Below are 22,802 nucleotides of genomic sequence, written 5' to 3'. Positions count from 1 at the left end.
AAAATGAGTAGAGGAAAATATTGTGATTACTACGCTTGGTATAGCAGGTAAGAAGGAGACATTCAATAACTTAGCTGGATAAGTCTAGTTGGGATATTGTACATACTGTCTGTAAATGGTAAACAACTAGGATAAGTCTGGTTGGGATATTGTATATACTGCCTCCTTTGTAAATCGAGAGTTAGTTGTTATGTGATTTCTGAAGCATTTTTCTTTACCAAGGGAAACTATTTCGGGACTTTAGGTCTTAGTCGAATTGTCAAATAGATAGCGTGCATGCGTTTTGATCCACAGCGGTGAGTCTGAAAACCTTAAACACTAAAATTCTGATTTGATACCCGTCGTCTACATGGCATGAATACTAGCATTTTGCTAAGAATAAAAAAAAAAGATGCGTTTTGTTTACATTTTAATGTAAAATACACAAATGCACATGCTATATGTGTATTTTACATTAAAATGTAAACAAAACGCATCTTTTTATTTTATATAATATATAATATATGATATAAATATTAACTGACATACTAGTGTTGCAAGCGTAATAAGCTTCTTGTTAATATTTATATGTAACTTACATACTAGTGTTGCTAGTTGAGTAACAATTCCGTGTAATAAACTCTTTGTTAATAGTTATATATATAACTAACATACTAGTGTTGGTAGTTGAGTAACAATTCCGTGTAATAAGCTCCTTGTTAATATTTATATACAACTGACATACTAGTGTTGGTAGTTGAGTAACAATTCCGTGTAATAAGCTCCTTGTTAATATTTATATATAACTGACATACTAGTGTTGGTAGTTGAGTAACAATTCCGTGTAATAAGCTCCTTGTTAATATTTATATATAACTGACATACTAGTGTTGGTAGTTGAGTAACAATTCCGTGTAATAAGCTCCTTGTTAATATTTATATATAACTGACATACTAGTGTTGGTAGTTGAGTAACAATTCCGTGTAATAAGCTCCTTGTTATTACGTGACACGATACATTCTGCTGATGTATAGATAAATGCGTAAGATAATCATGTATCGTATTGTACTGTGAGTAAGATGTACTGATTAGTATGTAAGATGGTCACATTTTACTGTAGTGTCGATAAGGTAAATAAATGATTTATAAAATTTTAATGTTCCATCTACTGTATTCTACAGCTAAGATATAGGGAAAATTACGAAAGTGCTCATATATGTACGTTCTGTTTCTGTAGTTAACGATGTATGCGGCCATTGTAGCAAGTGCTTGTCCTCATTGTACTAAATTTATTTTCGTGACTGTCAGGGCTGATATTTTAAGTTACGAGTTAGGGTTGAGTCAAACTGTGATTTTAAAATCTAAAACCAACTGTAACGATGTCTTATGTGTGTAACTGTCTTCTTGAATGTCATCGTGTATTTAGTGTAGGTTTACACACATTTTACAAAGAAAGAATCGTCAGTTTTAAACTTAACATTTAAGAGAATTATAAAAGATTTCTTTTGGTTTTCAGTACACACATTTCCCCAGGATACACCGACTTTAACTTTGCACAATTAATAATAAGGATTGGAAAAATCTTTCGACGTTTTTATTTATTTGAATGTCTTACACCAAAACAATACTACATCATTCTTTTATAAATTGTGAGGTATCACTTAAAACACATCAAAATTGTTTGTTGTTTTCTCTTTAAAATATTAACACCATCAAACTCGTTGACAGAGATCTTTAAGGGGTTCGCTACTCTTGGTGAAAACGTAGCGAGGTGTACGGGGTTACAATCTCCCTGAACTTTTTTACTTAAAATAGTCCAGTATGATGGTATCTTTCAAATATTTTTACGCATGTATTTGTGCAATTCAGGGTGTTGTTGCACCTACTTAGGACTTCATCAAGCGAATCTTGCTAATTAGAACGAGAAGATACCATTTTGGCAAAAATACAGAAATGTTCCCATACATGATTTTTTCAGTTATATAGATAGAACATCTAAGATTTGTGAACTTGTGTTAATTAAAATTATGAACCTAATATGTACAGGATATTACACGAAGATGCTTCGAGGTCGTAGTTTTCAATACTACCTTTAAAGAGTATTAGCAATCACATGATGCATTGAATAAGTTCCTCATCGTCGTGTATGAGGTAAATTTACCGCTTTTTGTTTAATTGTGAAAAAGAAGATTTTTATTTGGTGTTGTTGAAATTAACTATTTGGCGCTTTCTTATTGTTATTTCTCATTGTTTGCGTTTAGACATAGTCTTCAAACTAATGTTTTCCATTCTTTCTTTATATTTGTTCGAAAGGAATAAAGATGAATAAATGCGATTTGTTATTAAGCACAAAGCTACACAAATGCTGCGCTGATATCGAAAGCCGGCTTCAAGCAGTACAAGTTCGCATACGTACGTTTGTGCCACTGGTGGGCGATGAATAAATGTAATAAAATGAACCTGTAATTACAATTGCACAGGTTTCAAGTAGCTACACGTGAGGTAACACCGTATTCGTATATCCGGCATAAGATCAGTCATTAAAAATATATGCCATTGAACTTGATTGATGACATTTAAGGCACAGTAAAAAATACACTACCTGATATACTAAGTAACGGTGTGTTTGTTTGTTTGTTTGTTCTGAATTTCGCGAAAAGCTACGCAAGGGCTATCTGCGCTAGCCGTCCCTAATTTAGCAGTGTAAGACAAGAGGGAAGGCGGCTAGTCATCACCACCCACCGCCAACTCTTGGGCTACTCTTTTACCAACGAATAGTGGGATTGACTGTCACATTATAACGCTCCCACGGCTGAAAGGGCGAGCATGTTTGATGCGATGGGGATTCGAACCCGCGACCCTCGGATTACGAGTCGAACGCCTTAACCCACCTGGTCATGCCGGTCCTAAGTAACGGAAAAGAGCAACCTTAACTGAGATGTTTAGGTTATAGTCATTACGTACAAGTGTCACACATTGTGAAGCATGTACTGTAGCAGTGCACGAATAAATTTGGGAGTAGTAGCGACTCTTGGTCACATCTATAGGTGTGTTTTGTGAACGTATAATGCAGCACGTTGTACACGGTGTAATTTGCGATTTAGATACTTCAGAGCACCATATTTAATAAATTAAATTTTCAAGACCACTTTAAAATACTCTTTGAGTCAGTTTATGGAATGTGTAAATTACTCGAACAGTTCATTGTATTTCACCTCAAATGGAAAAATTACCATTGACAAAACAGAATTTTTAACTTAATGCGTTTAGTAAGTTTTATGGTCTTGATTACATTAAAAAAAATGATAAATAGATTGGAAGTAAAATGATAAAGAAAACTTCGGCCTTCTATTGGGTATAAATTATATAGTCTTAAATGTCAGAGAGAATTATTGAAAAGTTCTGAAAGAGAGGATGGGACAGGTAAGCGTGGTAAGAGGGATCTGATTTTCTAAACTGTTGCTCTGTAACTAAATAAGATTAAAGGCTATTAACATTATGCTTTGCCTGAGGGATGAGAACATTATAATAAGTAATTTTAGTTAAATTTCGGACTTCTCAGAGGGGAAGAAAAAATTTAGAATAGAGGGAAAACAGATAAACGTCACAATTTTCATAGAGGGGGAGATTGAGAATGTAATTTTAAAATATTTTTATTGAGAACGTAAATAATACTAATCTTTGTTTTATTATCCACATTCGGAAGCTGAGTTTATTCATGAACTTTGATAATAAACTAATATTTTGAATGTAACTATATGCATTTTGGCCCACCCGATGTGAATGGGTTAATTATGTGGTATTTTCACGTGGCTTTATCTTCTTGCAATTTATTGTTATTGCTAAAACCTGTTAGAAGCTGGTTGTGAACAGCTGTCTGCAAACTGTATGCTGTTTACTTTGTTATGATACAAACTTCGAAGCAAAGTACTTGTGATCAAATTTCATACTTCCCGACAAGTTTTTGTGCGACAAGACAAGACAGCTGGATACAGCGTGTAATTAACCTTGGATCTTTTACAAAATGTAATGGAATATAGATAATTAAGTTAGCCAAAATATTCTACTTATCAGTTGTAACAGTTTTGTTGAATGCCAGTTTATCCTTCAAAGTAATTTACATCATTGTTAACAATTCTTTCGTTTGTGATTCTTCCAATATAGTCTCATTTTGTTGAAATACTGTAAGTTTAATCATTTTGTCCTTGTGTGGGGGTTTTGTACTAACGTACCATGGTTATCCCTAGACGATTTTACTAGCCCCAGGCAAACCGCTGCAATTGAAACAAATATTATACCAACCGAGTTTGACCTAAGTAATCTATAATTCACGAATGTGCACTCAGTGTCTTTGTTATTTGAAGTTTTTGATTAAGTTACTAGATAAGCATGTGCCTTAGAGAAATAAAAATGTTAAGAGCTATTACAAGTTTGCCACTTGTCGTTAAAACTGAATTTGTGTTTCACTTGAAACTGATCTTGTTTCCTTAGAAATGGGAAAATCGATTTTCACTCGATTTATTGAAGTGTATTTATTTCGGGCCTGGCATTGCCAAGCGCGTAAGGCGTGCGACTCGTAATCCGAGGGTCGCGGGTTCGCGCCCGCGTCGCGCTAAAACATGCTCGCCCTCCCAGCCGTGGGGGCGTATAATGTGACGGTCAATCCCACTATTCGTTGGTAAAAGAGTAGCCCAAGAGTTGGCGGTGGGTGGTGATGACTAGCTGCCTTCCCTCTAGTCTTACACTGCTAAATTAGGGACGGCTAGCACAGATAGCCCTCGAGTAGCTTTGTGCGAAATTCCAAAACAAGCAAACAAACAAAGTATTTAGTTCATAAAAATTTATTACTATAAAAATAGAAAATCTTTAACAGTTAACAAACACTATAGCATTATTTTAACTCATTGTGCCAATACTCATGAATTTCGTAATTATAACATTTTAAATGCTAACAAACATTATTTTCTGCTTAATCCATCTGCGATATTCATTAGAAACATATACTTGTGAATATTAGCAGGAAAATATAGAAACTTTCTTTCTCATCCGTTTATCGAGTTTTAGTATATGCTTTTTTTCTTGAAGATTTTCTCACAAGAAAAAAAAAATTAATTCCACTACTTTTACCAAGTCTTGATTTAATAGGTGTGGATTCTGTTCAACGTTCTACAGTTCCTTTAATTTTTCGACTTGGCATAGGCTGGTGTTTAGGACGCTCTACTCGAATTCTTCGAGTTGCAGAATCAAAACATGTACTGCTTGTTTGTTTCGAATTTCGCGCAAAGCTAAACGAGGGCTATCTGCGCTAGCCATCCCTAATTTAGCAGTGTAAGAATAGAGGGAAGGTAGCTAGCTAGTCATTACCACCCATCGCCACCTCGTGGAATACTCTTTTATCAACGAATAGTGGGATTAACTGGGCAATTATAACGCCCCACAGCTGAAAGGGCGAGCATGTTTAGATTACAAAGTCGAGCGCTCCAGCCAATCTGGCCATGCCGGGCCACCAAGACACGTAACCGAATATGTTCGCTCTTTTAGCCGTGGAGGCGTTATTTGTAATGGTCAGTCCCACTATTCTTTAGTTAATGTTGGGTAATGTTAACTAGCTGCCTTGCCTCTAGTCTATCACTTTATAATTAGAAACGGTTAGCGCAGATGGCTGTCGAATTACTTTCAGCTGAACAAGCAAACTTATCATTTTATGGTTTTATGTCACATCATATATCAGCTTTTAATTTTAAATGTTTCACATCCATAATGGGTACAGCGGTAATAACCCACACTGTAGCTTTTCTTAAAAACTTATTTGTTTTGTTCCAAACTTATTTATCAAATGTGGTTTGGATGGCCAGGTGGTTAAGGCACTCGAATCGTAATCTGAGGGTCGCGGGTTTGCATTCCCGTCGTAACAAACATGTTCGCCCTTTCATTCTGGGTGAGGGGGCGTTAGAATCTTACGGTTAATCCCGCTATTCGTTGGTAAAAGATTAGTTAGCCCAAGAGTTGGCGGTGGATGGTGATGGCTAATTGCGTTCCCTCTAGTCTTACGCTACTAAATTAAGGGCAGATAGCGCTCGTGTAGCTTTGCGCGAAATTCAAAACAAACTATTTATCAAACAACGAACTATTTAAGCACTGGTTCAATGTGTTACTTTAATTGTATTTTCTTTAACATCGTCTATCCTTTTCACTATTATAATTTTTAAAAAAGTTCACCTCTAAATCATTTCTCGTGTTCCAGTTTTTACAACTATGTTACTATCTATCCAATTTCCAATCCTCAACTTGTAAGATTTTATTACTATGTATTCTACACCTCCGTTCTTCATTTCGTAAAATTGTGTTATTATGTACTCTTCACCTTCAGTCCTCCCCTTTAAAGATTTTATTTTATATTCTACACCTGCAACTCTCAACGTGTAAGATATTATTATCTGTTCTACGTCTCCCATCGTTTTATTATGCATTATTCTACGCCTTCCAGTGGCACAACGATATGTCTTACTCACATATCTAGACATCAGGTTTCGATATCCGTTGTGGGCAGAACACAATAACCCGTTGTATAGCTTTGTGTTTAATTCCAAACAAATTCTTACTGCACACTTCCAGTTGCCAGCTTATAAAGTATCGTCATTATCTGCCTCATACCTCCTGGTGTCATTTTGTGAAATGCTATTTCTTAATATTAACCTCAATGTCCATTTAGTTATATCCTGTGACATTTTCTTTTTATGAGAACCAGCTCCCAAATAACGAGACTTTGCTACTTCCTGTTTCAGTGTCCCAGTTCTTATCTCGTAAAGTTTTGCTATAATTCTGTCCCCCGTTCAGGTCCTCATGCATCTTATAAGATTTATTGTTTCTTCCACAGCCTCGACGACAGCAGTTCTATCAGTAGTGGTCTTAGTGACGCCATTGCTGACATAAGTACCGATGATAACTTGACGGGATCCTCACTAAGTTCAGAAACCAATCAGTATGGCAGTTTGAAACGAACAACGCGAGATGGAGCCAATAAATATTCCCTCTCTACCGAGAACAAGAACAGAAGAGTTTGGGATGAATATGTTCATGGAGTATCTGCACCTGCAAAATCATCTAGTGGCAGGTCTGCAAACATAGAGAAAACGGACAGCTCAATGCAGACAGAATCTAGTGCCTTCCACCAAATGTCATCAGCTGTGTGGAAGAAGTACCTCCAACAACAGCACACGCGTGCGGGTAAGACTGAATCTGAAGCACGCTATAAAGACAATAGAAACTGTTCTGCGTCTGCCAATGAAAAGAAGAGTAGTACTGTAAACGGAAGTGGTAATAAACACGCGCCAGTCGAAGGCCAGAAATCTAAACACAAAACCCTGGGACAGAAGACAGAAGATGGGAGGTACCAAGACTTTGACCTCCGAATTGAAAAGAGTTTACGAAATGGAAGAAGTACTAGTCCAAAGTTTAGTAAAATGAACTCTGACTCTGTTAATCAGTTGGGTCAATCAGCGCGTGACCTCCGAAAAGGTCAAGGATCTAGAGCACTTGTAGTGGGGAGCAGCACAAGTTATGAAGTAGGTAAAAGACCATCTAGTACGTCAAGCGTGTCATCAAACGGCAGTAATAAAACAGGAAGTTCTAAAACACACAGTAATCCCAGAAAAGAAAAGTCCGAAGAAACTAGAAACAACGATATTTATCACCTGGAATCTCTCGACATTAATCATGTCCAGTCATCAAGTCTACCTCGGAATGTGTCTACAGCGTCTTCAAGTAGTAAAAGCATCTACGATCGCAAAGAAAAGATCAAAGTGTCTGCTAATACTCAGACAAACACTCATGAAATGCATGTTTTTGGTTCATCAGCTCTTTCTGACAGTGAATATAGCTCCTTAGGTCGAAAGTCATCTAAACAATATTCTTTGATGTCACCGACTGTTGGAGGACTTCGGGAACGCGTTTATGGAACCCGTTCTGTCGTTAATGGCACGTCAAACTCAGACTACGTAATTCTCTCTGGTTTCCCCCCTCGAGAACGCTCGATTCACCCAAGACTGTCTGCATCAAGTAGGCCTAACGATGGAGACATGGGGAACTATGCTGACATTGAACACCCGGGAATTACCAGTTCTCTTCCATCATCCAGCTCTAGCACCTATGCTTGGCTACGTTACAGTGGCAGTTCAGGTGCTTCAGTAATCTCAGGAACAGGTACTCGAAGTTGCAGTGGAGATGGACTTACTGAGGCAGAGAGTATAGAATCTTTATCCTCAACTTCTTCGAGTGCACATGCTCAGGTAATTAACTACATCATCAAATTTTCATTATTAATTGTTATTTTAAAAGTTTATTCAGAATTCTATTTTTCTCATGTTAACTTGTATTATTTACTTTGTTTATCAAGTCACATTCGTGTTAACCTGAATTTAGCCTATTAGTTAGTGTGTTAGACTAGAATCTTAGAGTATTGCACTTGAGACGAGATGTTACCAAACACTCTTCGCAATTTCGGCTGCAAGTTGAACGTCAATTTCGCAGTTCTGTTAGGACTGACTGCTTCAGACGGCAAATACTGACGACTTGTTGCCTTTTCTTTGGAGCATATTTCAACATTATGGGCATCTGTGCCTGAACCATAGAGGCCTTTGATCTGACTCTGTGTTCTTAAGGTGTGGTTCATGTGAGTAACCAAGGAAACTCGCGCATGATATATGAAATTTAATATTGAAAGATGAAAAATTAATAACAGCTTATTATGTTATAATTAAGTATAAGATTTAGCTAATATTTACAACTTTACAGAATAACTGTTATCACTCACTTTATCTGCTAGTTAACGAAATCTTGAAATTTGGGCTATCAAACAAAACATAACCGTGTCTCGAACCGTGGATTCTTGAAAGTAACTGGGTTACGTAGAATATATCATCAGTGTATTTATAGAAATTTTAATCTGGCTAAACAACCAGATCTGAAATCTCAGAGCTTTGAATAGCCGTCCCTCAATTTGAACATCACAATAAATGAAAGGTGACCAAACAGCAGCACTTATTGCCACCAAGTGCTTGGGTCGTTACTTGGAACCAAATAATGTGAATGATTGCTACTTTTATAACACAACCATAGCTAAAAATGAGGAGCATGTTTCATGAAATCTTGTCTCGAACCGTGGATTCTTGGTAGCACTTGTTACTGTTTATAAAATATTTTCTATCCTGGGTTAAAGTTGTTGTAAAAAATGGCTATTCGATTATTATTTCATAATGAATTAGGGCTGAATTTTTTGTTCACTACACTGATACCAATCCAGCCAGATGTAGCAGCCTTTGCTGGTAATATTCTTATATACAGCAGAGACTGAAATGAAGGTGAAATTGAAAACAAGATGCAACCACTTCTTAACAGGGTGACCAAACTGAGCAATAAGAGTCCTGTCAATGCCCCTGCCTCGTTCTGCTCACTCAACAACAAACTAGCTGATAAGGACAAAACATCACCATCCTTTACAAACACAACTATCTTTTTGCAATGAACAATAAAGTACCTAAAGGTAACATCTGACAGACCATAATGAACAGTTACCAAAGGCAACATTGCACTGAAAGTTGCAGTAGGAAATAGGCCTGAAAAACATTACTTGCTTATAATGTACCAAAGTTTCACAGGCTTCATCCTGGATTGTGCACTACTAATGATGAGCATAAAAGTTACATAAGTAGATAAGAATGAAAATATGCAGTATACCTGTGCACCTCGCATACGTCAACAGTATTGTACAATATCAACTGCGTTACAAGGAAAATTATTCACTAAGGCCTTGCAGTACAAAGACCGTGTTTTCTATCATTGAGACATTGCATTTTTAAGTTGACAAAGTTACAGGTACCAAACAAAAAGAGAATACACTAAAAAGTACAGCTGAAGACATTAATAGATGGAAGGGATACACAGCTGCTATTGCGCCGTCATCACCGGGTCTGAACTTTCCCCACGTAGAATGAAAATTTGGAGCCAGTAGGACTTGAAAATATCAGTCTCGGCCCAATATCTAGAAACTGTGCAAAGTTTGGAACAGAATAAGCCTGCTCCTAGTTAAAGACCACACACTGTTCCTAATACCATAGACAACGAGCAACAACATTCTGCATACGTCTGGTGGATCATTGAGGCTTCCCGTAAGCAGCGCTAGGATGGAGCTGGAAGCTATAAAACAGGATTTTCTCTGGATCGTTGAAAGCAACGAACTTAAAATAGACAGTATTAGTATTATCAATATAATGCTTGCAACTGACTGGCAAACCGCACAATGTAAAATTTAGTGTGTTTGGTCCCGAGGTGCATGACAGAAAGCAAACCAACTGCATGGTAAAATCATCACATGCATGTCAAAGTTACATTACCGAGTGACTCCAAATTTAAGAATCCGTATCTGTTATAATAGTTGACTCTTCTATTAATAGACTTTTCACCTTACCTTGTTAAAACACTTTTATTTTTCCTGCACGTTTTTTTATCTTCAGTTACAATCATACTATTGATAAAATATTTGAATTAGTTTTGAAAAGGAAATAAGAACAAACAACATGTTCCTTTTCATTCCACGAAATCTTCAACTTTATAACTCCAGCAGATCCAGCACGCCCGTGCTAACAGCCTAACTCACGCTCGTTTAATGATACACCAAAAAGAACTGTCAGGATCCTCTCGTCTGTCCCGATCCAATTCAATTCGGTCAACTAAGTCAGAGAAGTTGTATCCTTCTATGTTACAGCGATCTGATGAAGTGGACAATGGCTATTCAGGCAGTGCATCGCTTGCTGGACACCCTATTAGCAGTGGTCAGCCGAGCTCACCGAACAACCAGGTAATCTAATCTACATGTTATAATAATTAAATTTTTTGCAGACTCAGAAACTTGTATAAATATTGTAAAATATGTTTGGTTTAACTTGAGAGGAAACTAACTTATAAAAAGGAAAAGTATTTGTTTAACGTGTTTTATTTTTAATCGTATGTTAATCTTTTTTTATTATTTTCATAGTACATATTGTACAATGTATTACAAATGTTTAAATTTTCTGTTTATTTTTGGAAAAACCCAAACGTATAGTAAGTGAAATAGCTTAGAACTAAATTTAAACACAGCATGATTTTTAAGATTCTAAAGGACTTTTAACAGAGAAACCCACTCCCGAGCAAACCCAAAGTAAACTGTATTACAAATATTTAATTATTTGTAAAATAAAAGTTCAGCCTGTACTACAACAAGTTATTCGCGTTTGTTGTTATACAACCTGTACTAGGCTGTGAAACATAACTGATTGAGTGGCAGTTAAGTGAGGAGAAAACATTTCACATTTTATCCCTAAGGCAATTTTAAATATTTTCTGTCGGTAACGTAGGGTCTTAAATTGAAAAGCTAGGAGATAAGGAGGAAATAAAAGATATAAAAACAACACAACAAACAAACAAGAAAGACTTTCTTCATAAACAATATTCTGACGACATAAAATAACATTCTTATGATGCGGATTAATCTGCAAAGTGCTTCCTACATCACTTTTATATTCATTCGCTGCAGGAAGAAACAACTGAAATGTTAACTTCCGAAATATAAAACTCTTTTTGTTGATAGTTTATAACTTGAGATTAGGTTTAACAGAAACCTTGTCTTTAGAAAACTGAAAGCAGAGTTGAACATAACGTTTTTATTGTCAGAATTTTTGTTGACTTTGACAAAATGTTAAATATGTGATAAATAATTAAACTTAGATTTCCAGACGGTAAACTCATTTCAACCATTGGGCGTAATAATATCACGTATTTATTAGTTTCAGAGTTAAACAAAAATTACAGAGAATAAATAATAAATGTAACAGTACTGTCTGTTATTTGTTGTATGTCCATGAAGCTACTTCACAGGGTGTAGATGGATCTTCACCAGAACGGATATGTATGTTCATTAGGTCCATGGGGAGATACAAAAAAGCTTCTTTTTTTTTTATAATTACATATAAGAGAAGTAACTTTTGTAGCCCTAAGACAACCTTTGATTAATCATGAATCTACATAACTTCCGTCCAGGAGAGGGGTATTTCAGCTATTTGGGAATAAATTAATAATTAGTTACTGCTCAACATATTGTGTCATCCAGTGTGTCATTAGTAAGTTTACGAACTTTTAACTCTAAAACGTACAGAGTTTGAATCCCCGCAGTAGACAGAGCGCAGATAGCCAGTTGTGTAATTTTGCATTAAAAACAAATCAATTTTTTTTTTTTTTTTTTTTTTTTACATTTTATGCCTGAGCTATTCCTTTATAATGTCTAGAAATATGCGCTTTATGTCAGGGCCAATTTGTTATGGTACGTGTACGGATAACTGCTTGGTTTATTGGATAGGATACCGACAGAATTATACATATTACTGGTTTTAAGCGAGTGCTCTGTACTTAGGCAAAGCTAGATTACAAAATATTTGCATAACCTGTTTAGGACACAATTAACGTGATATTGTATAATTTATATAGTGGTTTAGTTGTAGATTTATTTTTTTTATATGATTGATTCATTATTTGGAATTAAGCAGTGTTATCTGTGCTCTGCTCACCGGTTTGTAACATTGTGACCCCGGAGACATACTGCTGTGCCATTGGTGGGCTTTTCTTACATGAAGAGACGTATTTAAATTTCAAATGTTTATTTCATTCTGCTTGCTCATTTATAATGTTATGTTTATAAATAAAACAGTATAGCTACGAGTACATTTTACACATAAGTTAGATTTTAATATTTTCTAAGTTTTTTAAATTGCGTTCTAAATTCAAAATAAAGCTGACAAGTTCTGAGCTTCAATTTTATTTCTTTTTCGTGCGTTCCATGTAAAGTTTTGTACTAAATCAGTTTACTGAAGTCAACGTTAGACATATTTATTTGTATGTCAAAATCATAGTTCTAACAGACATTGCGTTGCATCACTCGTTTATCTGATTACATACTTAATTCAGTCTCTAAGTAACAACGCCTGTTCTTGCATACGGTGAACGACAGGTTGGTGTTTTAACACGAACACACTTGAAACTCAAGATGAGAGAAACTAACTTTACAGTACCAGAATCATGTCGCGGTTTGTTAAGAAGTTTCCTTGAGACTTTCTGTTATATCTATTTCTTCACAGAATCGTTGTTTATGTTGCCAACCTATCTTTATTAACGATGCGTTTAATAATTAATTGAAAAAAATGAGGAAATAAGAGAAATATCAAGGCTTTAAGGCATCAAACAATTTTCCAACTTTATTGTAACAACAGTTGTAACATTTTAACCTTTCATTTACGTGTTTTCTTTGTCAGATGTAACATTTAAGAGACAGTAGCAGTTCTGAAATATTGTTTAAAATGTGATGGAATTTTTTAATATCTTTAACCTATATTTTCAGAATAAAAATAAACAAAAGAATCAATATAAAGCAATAGAGAGTGTTTTTATTCACGCTTTTCTAACGCTAGGGTACGTCTCGCTACCTGTTTCCCGTTTCTCCTATCAATCCTCTACCACAGACGTCAAATGCCTCAACAGTGCCATCTAATGTCCGATTTTCCGGATCTATGTCTCATTACATGGGAGGAATGTTATCAAAAATCTCCAGCAAAGAAGATGAATGTAAGGCTGATTGTTTATTAGTGTATCATTGGTTCTTTTGAATTCGATGATTATTTAAAAGAAAAGATCGAATTAATAAGTATGTATTGTTTAAAACGTATTTCATATAACGATGATGTAAATTTTACCAATTGTACTAAATGCATCATAGCACCAAGCATCGGACTTAGCTAATGAAAACACTTATGACTGTTTATGTTAATCATAACTACATTAGTACTTACAATAGGAATAGGACGGATACACAATACATGTAATACAAATTATTTACTTACATGCACCTTTAACAACGAAATATTAAATCTTTATAAGTATTTGAAGACACCTTAGGTAATGTACAAACCACATACAAAATTACATGTGATATAATAACTTGAGAAAGATACCAGAGCAAATATCTCAAACTGACTGACTGACATCATTGAATGTTTCTAGCTGTGTAAAAAACAGATTAATAGTTAGGGCCTCTCTTGACTGCCCAAAGGATGTTCGCTCTAGTGGGGGCCACCAGATAAGAAGAGATTAAAGGATGCCGTCAAATGGTTACGAAACGTATACACATGACTAATACATAAATGTTACATAAACGTTCATCGTGACAGTCTAGCAACGCGCCCTCTGATAACACTTTGTGGAACTATGACGCCATCCTCTCTGACATCATGGCGGCCTAACAACACGTCCCCACTAACTCGCTTTATGGTGACACTTTGTTAAACTATAACGTCATTGTATTTGATAGTATCGTCTCAACCCCTTCTCTCTTCCCCACTCTCACTCTCTGAGACAGCTAATCAGCGCGTGGGTCTGAACTCTCGGGGTGACTACTCGGAATTACCTACTTATAAGTGCACGAAATACATCAGTAGCATAGGAGCTACGTGCTACTGTTTATCTATACTAAACATGACCATGAAGAAGAGCTATTTGACGTTCATTAAGTAATATTTTGAACATATTTTAAAAAGCTTACATCCACACGCTCATTCCGTATATTGATGAAATATAAAAAAGAGGGGTGTTGTCTTTTTGATCTACAGCAATGTGTGACAAGATGTAAAACTTTTGAGTGATGTGAAATATGCCAGTTAGGGTGGTATTGAGAGAAGCTTCGTTATCTATGCTGGAAGACAAGCTGTGCTCTTCTATAAGGAAGTTATAATATGTATTGTAAATTAAATCAAGTTTTGATTAATGAAGCATTTAATACATGGCATAATATTATGGTGCACGCCCACACTGATGATATACATACAGGATCATGTCATTTGGTATGAAAAATGCATGAAGAATATTTAAAAAAATAAAGTGCAGGAAATAGTGCACCAAAAAAGTGAGAAAACAAGGTAGGGATGGGCATACAACCTCACAAGAAGTGTGTCCAACATCTGGTTCATGCCTACTTCGTTTTTCTGTTCATGCTATTGTACAATTTATGGGTACACACAAAAGTATATCTATGATTATTCTATTTTTATATAGACAGTAGCGAATCCATGAGGTCAATACCCAAAACCTCTGAGGATTTTTTATATTTGTATTTTAATATACCCGTGTAGCTAATATACAAAATCCTGTTGCCTTCTCATGCAATTCCAAAAGAATGGTTAACTTGCAAAGAACACAAAGTATCCAAGTTATAGGTCCACACAATATCCGATTCTTTTGGTGTCATATAAACATCCTTTACATTACATGTATTGCTTTCAATAATTTGATTCTCAGGTACCATTATATGATAAGCATAACAAAGTTTGGTCTATCTGACTTGTTGTATACAGTGTAGAAAGAATAAACGAAGTAGGCATGGACCAGATGTGAACACTTCTCCTTATGAGGTTACAGAAAGAAAATTTTATTACACCATGCCCATTTCTACCTTGTTTCCTCACTTTTTTCGTGCATTCATTCCTACTTGTAAAAATTAGAAAATGTGTAAGTGTTTACAGTAAGTTTTGTTTTATTTCAGTGCATGGCTCATCTTTATCCGTTGTCTCTTCCACTTCGTCCGTGTATTCGACAGTAAGTGACTGTTCACTTTTTTCTTATATTTCCTAATTATTCAGATTTCTTGCAAGATTTATGTCTTTTGCTGTGTAACATATACAGCATAGCAAACCTAGAAACCCGAACACTCGATAGTTTCCAGGAGGAAGCACTAACGTTATCACACTTCTTCTTTTGAGATATATTTATTTTTTACTTAACGTGATTTGTCATTATTATGATAAGATACAGCAATATATTGTAAAGTAATGTTAACCTTAGTCCTAAGTTTGTTTAAAATATATTGTAAAGTAATGTTAACCTTAGTCCTAAGTTTTTTAAATCAATTTAGTAAAATAGTTTCAGTTCCTTTAATTTAGTTAACACACACACACAATTATTTAGACGGCCCGGCATGGCTACGTGGGTTCAGGAGTGCGACTTGTAATCCGAGGGTTGCAGGTTCGCATCCCCGTCGCGCCAAACATGCTTGCCCTTTTAGCCGTGGGGGCGTTATAATGTGACCGTCAATCCCACTATTCTTTGGTAAACGAGTAGTCCAAGAGTTGGCGGTGGGTGGTGATAACTTCCCTGCCTTCCCTCTAGTCTTACACTGCTAAATTAGGGACGGCTAGCGCAGATAGCCCTCGAGTAGCTGTGCGCGAAATTCAAAATAAACAAATTTATTTAGACTAGCCACTTATTTGGCTGACGATTTATGTAAACAAAAATTTCATGTAAATTTAATAATAATATTAATGTTTAACATTAATATTCCAGAGTTATAAATACTTCGTAGAATTGTTAGGTTACAAAATGTTTACGATCTCTTGAGGAAAATATTAGTCTTGTACGGTTGAGGCAATGTAACAAAAAGTTTTGTTTTTTGCATGAAAAATTGCATTCAAACGTAAAATTTTCGTTTTTAAAGTAGAATTTAAATATTCCAGTTGCGAATTTAAAACATTATGAGTTTAAGTTTGAAATATAGCTACGAATGTATTTTACATTATTTAAAGCTTAAAGGTTATATTTTTATCTAATTGCATTATCGTTAAAATTCACCAAGCGACTACTGAACTTCAACTATATTTTTATTTCATTTTCGTACGCGCCCCTGTAAATCTGTATATTAAACTAACTTGCCCTTGTCAATAATAAATACAGTGTAAATATATTTTCCAGTCTACTTTTGGATATTTTCATTTAATATATTTACTCCTAGAATTACTGCCGTTCCATGTTAATCAGGTAAAGTATATCCTTAGATAATTGTTATTATCCTTTCAATAACTTCTGTTTAAATTTTAAGTTAAGAAGTTAATGAATTACATGAACCACAGACAATAAACGCTTCTGTGTTCAGATTAGCGCTTGTTGATATTACTGTCCTAGCGAACACAAGGTAATACCATTCTTTTACAAATTATGAAAATGGTATTCAGTATTCCTCAACTTGTTACTTTTTGACCAATTCGTTCTGTAAAAAAGAATTCGATATTCAAATTAACACTTTATTTGTATAATAAATTATCTTCATGAGCAAAGTAACTGTGAAAAAAAAAAAAACAGTTTATGTACGTTTCTACATATATTAATCATTTAGATTGTTTGGCCACTGTTTTGAATTGTAGCTTGATTACGTATTGATTGTCGCTTATTTAGAAAGATCTCAGAAACATTTATTGGCATTATTCGCTTTTATATGATTTATTATCGTTTCCATAGGCTGAAGACAAACAGACTCAAGAGATTAAAAAGCTAAAGAGGGAATTAGAACTTGCCAATGAAAAAATCGCCACACTGACGTCCCAGCTGACCACCAACGTAAGTTTCTTTGCATGTGTGTGTTTACATATGAAGTAGAAATAACTTACGCCGGTACACAAAGGGTTACAAAAATTGTATTTTTTTGGTTTTATCCATAGTTCACATACCAAACAATTTTTGTTTTTACTATTAATTAGAAGCATAGAACTATCACCCTCTCATCTGTTAATCGGTTCTTCTATTACTTATTCTGTAATATATGTATGTTCGTGCAAGACCTTACATTAATTTGTGAAAGTTAGTTCTCTAAACTATACATAATTACGTAACTATGAAATAAATAATTTTCCAACTTTATAAAGTACTGAAAGAATTACGACAGACTTAAGGTGACTGGAACATTGTTTGAGTACACTTCTGAGTTTAATATAATTTGTGTTTAAAACCATTTAGCCTTCCTTGTCGTTTTATTATTCATATTGTTATTGCAAGATGTTATTGAAATTTCACTCATCAGGAAACAAAACAAACATCTTATCCCTGCAAATAACTAATTCTAATGATGAATCATGATGATCGAGCACTAGGCCCCAGGTGGCACAGCGGTATGTTTCTGGACTCACACTGCGCAAAACTGGGCTTCGATAGCCCATTGTGTAGCTTTGTCCTTAATTCTACACAGACATTAAAACTGCTTAAAGCTATTAAAAGTTTTCAATTATAAAATAACAATAAAGATAAATAAAAAATTCACTATAGCAATTTTGAACATTCTTTTTTCTTTATAATTATTTGAATTTTATTTCTTTCGAAAATTTAAATCTATAGTATCCGGGAAAGAGTCACGAGAACATTGTTATGTTTTTATCTCTTTATTTGTTATTACTTCGTACCCTAAATCATTGTTGTAATATAGAAATAAATATTAATTTATTTGTAACTTCTCGATTCTCACAGTATTTGATCATCAATATGTGTGTGTGTGGCAATATTTGAAATTGTGGAAATCAAACACTAAAATCTTTAATTTGTTCATGTATTTTAGCTATAGTAGAGGGCAGCACCTTCAAAGCCATAAAGCAGAAACTTCACACCTGTTCGTTGCCTAATATTAATTTTTGATTATTATTAAAATTGCTTAGATCCTGGTTTTTCGCAAAACATTTAACAACAGCGTTTGTTCTTCCCGTGTTAATACTGATAATTTAGTTAGAAAGTTTGAATTAAGGTGTGTAAAATGGTGTGATATTCATGCTATTTTAGCAAACGACGAGAACAAAAATCAATACTTAATACTTGCGCTTTTTTGTAAAATTAAAGATACATTAAATAATCAGAAAAATATCCGTTGCGAGACCTTATACAGAGTGTATATCTGATATCTTTCAATTACTGTAAGAATGAAACGCAACATCTGAATGAATGCATTGATTCTTTTCTTCCATGTTTATGTATACTGTTAACATACATTCAGTGACTGTTTGGTTTTGAATTTCGCGCGAAGCTATACGAGGACTATCTGCGCTAGCCAACCGTAATTTAGCAGTGCAAAACTAGAGGGAAGGCAGCTAGTCACTATCACCTACTGCCAACTCCTGGGCTACTCTTTCACAAAGGAATAGTGGGACTGACCGCACATTATAACGCCCTCACGGCTGAAAGGACAAGCATGTTTATTTAGTATGAGAGGAATTCGAACCCGCTATCCTCAGATTACGTGTCGGGTGCCTTACCCACCTGGCCACGATATTTAGTAATACTATATACTCATTGCTCATTACAAATAAAGCCAATAATAATTGATACACTAATGATGTTTGGAAAGAAGGACACATCATTGAATTACATTGATAGTTGGAATGTCAAGATGATTCTGTTATTATTCCCAATTTTTTATACTAATTTTCAATGCTTAGATTTAACTGCTTTAAATTGAAAATAAATTTAAATATATTTTTGTTCGTTTGCTGTTGACTGCAAAGCTACGTACTATTATAATGTGACGGTCAATCCCACTATTCATTGGTAAAAGAGTAGCCCAAGAGTTGGCAGTGGGTGGTGATGACCAGTTGCCTTTCCTTTAGTCTTATACTGCAAAATTAGGGATGCATAACGCAGATAGTCCTCATGTAGCTTTGCACAAAATTCAAAAACAAAACAATCTATTAGTGAGTGATAGCTCTTATGGCACATTGGTATGTAATACCAAATAACTAACTAAATCTGGAATAACTGTAACAGTTCCATTAATTAGTTTAATATAATAGATAACTTACTAAACCTGAAGTACTTGTAGCACAATCTGAGAGTCGCAGGTTTGAATCCTTGTCACACCAAGCATGCTCTCTGTTTCAGCCATGGGGATTTTATAATGGTACAGTCAATGCCACTATTTGTTGGTAAAAGAGTAGCCCAAGAGTTGGCAGTGGGTGATGGCTAGCTGCCTTCCCTCTGGTCTTCTATTGTTAAACTAGGGGCCACTAGCACAGATAGCCCTTAGTTAGCTTTGTGCAAAATTCAAAAACAAACAAGCTTGTAACACTTCTACAAATGAGTTTTCATGTAATAGTAGATAACTTGCAAAACTTTAAATAAACTGTAGTAGTTTTATCAGTAAGTTTTGCATAATATATAATTTACTAAAACCTGGAATAATTATAACAGTTCTATTAGTGAGTTTCTATATACATTAGCTGATTTATGAACTCATTGGTAAGTGTAATAGCTCTACTAGTGAATGTATATATAAATTAGCTGACTTATCAGCCCATGAGTAATTGTAATAGTTTTATTCACCTGTTACTATATGACAATAATTAGCTATCAGACCAAAGTCAGTGTTGCAGATCTCAATGCATATTTGTTTAAACTAGTCTAATTAACAGCCCAGGAAAAATTGTAACAGTTTTATATCAGTTTGTATATTATATTAGATACCTTACTGGACTTTAAATAATTGTAGCATTTTTCTTTAATGAGATACCAGCCTAGGTGTAATGTACAAACTTTATTATGGAATTTCAGTATAACATGAGTTAACTTATCTGTTCAGGACTTATTGTTGCACTTGTTTTTAGTCAGATTCTATGTAAATCAACAACAACTGTTATCACTCTGCTGGAGAGTTGCTATAAAAATGATTAAGAGAACATGAGACCTGATATAATTGTTATTGTTTCATTAGTGAGATTCTATGTAAGCCAGAAATAACTGTCATAGCTTTACTAGAGTTGCTATAAAAATGATTGAGGGGTTATAAGATCTGATATAACTGTTACTGTTCTGTTAGTGAGATTCTATTTCACACTACTTGACTTACTAGAGCAGATACAATTGCTTATTGTATCTGTTTAAAATTGTTTACATGCCAGATCTAGAGTGAATTACAAATCTATTAGTGAATGTTTATAGAACACAATTTAACTTACTTGTAAGACAATAGGAAGGTGTTACATTTCCTTTAATAAGTGTCCTATATAAAAATATTTACATGTCATAGCTGAGATGAGTATTACACGTTGCTTTGGAACTCACTAAATGGACCCTTATTGAGTGAATGGTAAGTTTATAAATTACAATCCTAACACTGAAGGTTCAGTTCCCCACGGTGGACAGAACACAGGTAACCCATTTTATAGGTTTGTACTACGAAAATAACAATTTACTAAATCTGAGGTACCTTGGGTACATTCACTAGTAAATTTATCCATATTCTTCTATTTCTATCACCCTTTAGTAACTGATATACACTTAATGAGTTTTCCAGTAATACCAACTGACACACTACATCAAATATAACTGTTACAAATTCGTTACTTAGTTTGATATTATACTAACCAACTTACCAGGCCAAGTTTAATTGTTACATTCTCATTATAAATATGTATATGAATATAATAGAATTTCATTCCTTATATCAGGAAGTACTTTAATATTTCCCTCAGGGTATTTTCTGTAACACATTTATTAACTTGCAATGAGAACTGTTACTATCCTCCTAACAGAAAAAAAATCTAAAACAGCAGTTTAGGATCTTTAACCTCTAGAGTAGAAGTAGGAATAGTGTCATTTAAATTTGATTAAATAGCTTAATGATGTATAGGCCTGAGGTTAAAATTATCGAGTGCCTTAAGTCTGAATATTTTCAAATCGAAGCATCGAAAAAAAAGACGAGAAGTCATTGACTTGTAATTTCCCAAATTTAAGACGGGGAAGTTAAAGAGTTACCTTACGTACTTTATCTTGAAATATTACACTTTATAAAAAATGTTTCACATGAAAACTGTATAAACATATATGTATATCTATTTTGTTCCAGTGAGAGAGCATAATTTGATCACAGTTCTTTTATTATAAAGTACTTGCTTCAGGTAATACTTTATCCACAGTATGAGAACTTCAGTAATTTCTACAACTGAGAAACTTTTTTTATAGATATTGGTACGAAATAAGCTCACGCTGTAAGGCATGTAAACGTTAAGTATTTTTACAGACGTTATTCGAACTGTAAAACGAATGCTTAACTGTACCGTAAGTGAACAATTGGTTGGTAAAAGAAACAGAGCGAATTGAACTAAGCGCGTGGTTACTTGAGCATTCCTTATAACTTAATAATGAATTATTGACACGATTGTTTGAAGTTAAATACCAAACTACACAATGGGCTATCTGCGCTCTGCCCACCATTGGTATAAAATCTGGTTTTTAGTGTTCAAGTCCGCAGACATACTGCTGTGCCTCGAGGGGGGGGCTGTTTGTCACGACTAACCATCACCCACGGTGATCTTCCTTGTCTAGAAATATTATTATTACCTAAAACATTTTCTAAAATAAAAACTTGCGGTAATTACAGTCTGTTTGCTGAAACTAGTTATTATGTCTTTACAACATAATGCGAATAGTGTATGAATAAATATGGGGAGATAACATTTATTATCATAAGTTGTTGCTTAAAGTCACTAAGCCTAATATATGTACAGCACCAGAAGACAAATAAATAGTTGAATCGTACATTTAGGTCAACTTATAACTGGGGTAGCATGATTAAATGCCAGTGACTACTGATCCTTGGTGTGTAGTGGGCTTGAAACTGAGATAATTAAGATTTTGTTGAATATTTCCCCATTGTAGATCTCGTTCAAAACAAAGAACCACCGGCTAGTTAGTGAAACAGCTGTTGAATATTCAACAGTTACATGTCTGTACAGTTGGTTATTCGTTTTTTGCCAATTAATTTACTGAGCTATACAACACACAAAGATGGGTTTGTATGACTTTAGACCAACTAAAGATGGTTAGGTGAGCTCGTTAAAAAAATGTTTGTCAGTGATGTGAGCCTCGTTTATCGTTATAAGGGTTTGGGTGAATATAGCTAAAATATCCGAAATCATATAAAGCTTTTTAGTTAAAATTACGA

The 22,802-nt window shown here is 34.6% G+C and overlaps 1 protein-coding gene and 1 long non-coding RNA gene across 10 annotated transcripts in view; one reads left to right on the top strand and one right to left on the bottom strand.

Annotated features, from left to right (window-relative positions):
- The window catches only part of LOC143232446 (neuron navigator 3-like), a 260,645-nt gene that overhangs the window by 166,075 nt on the left and 71,768 nt on the right, over nucleotides 1-22,802 (top strand). For 8 of the 9 annotated variants that reach the window (XR_013017532.1, XM_076467907.1, XM_076467908.1 and 5 more), the window contains 5 exons: nucleotides 6,858-8,268; nucleotides 10,599-10,835; nucleotides 13,477-13,630; nucleotides 15,600-15,652; nucleotides 17,345-17,443. Coding sequence is in view for 8 of the 9 variants with exons in the window: in XM_076467907.1 (XP_076324022.1) it covers nucleotides 6,858-8,268; nucleotides 10,599-10,835; nucleotides 13,477-13,630; nucleotides 15,600-15,652; nucleotides 17,345-17,443 (1,954 nt within the window). In the remaining variant the exon portion in view is untranslated. The remainder of the gene's footprint in view (nucleotides 1-6,857; nucleotides 8,269-10,598; nucleotides 10,836-13,476; nucleotides 13,631-15,599; nucleotides 15,653-17,344; nucleotides 17,444-22,802) is intronic. The other variant, XM_076467906.1, reaches the window with a different exon arrangement.
- The window catches only part of LOC143232448 (uncharacterized), a 68,989-nt gene that overhangs the window by 27,148 nt on the left and 19,039 nt on the right, over nucleotides 1-22,802 (bottom strand). The window lies entirely within an intron of this gene.

This window comes from Tachypleus tridentatus, chromosome 11, assembly GCF_004210375.1.
Source record: "Tachypleus tridentatus isolate NWPU-2018 chromosome 11, ASM421037v1, whole genome shotgun sequence".
In the NCBI taxonomy this organism is placed as follows: Eukaryota; Metazoa; Arthropoda; class Merostomata; order Xiphosura; family Limulidae; genus Tachypleus; species Tachypleus tridentatus.
Note: the sequence above shows the minus strand (reverse complement) of the source record. Positions and strands in the feature narration are given on the sequence as shown.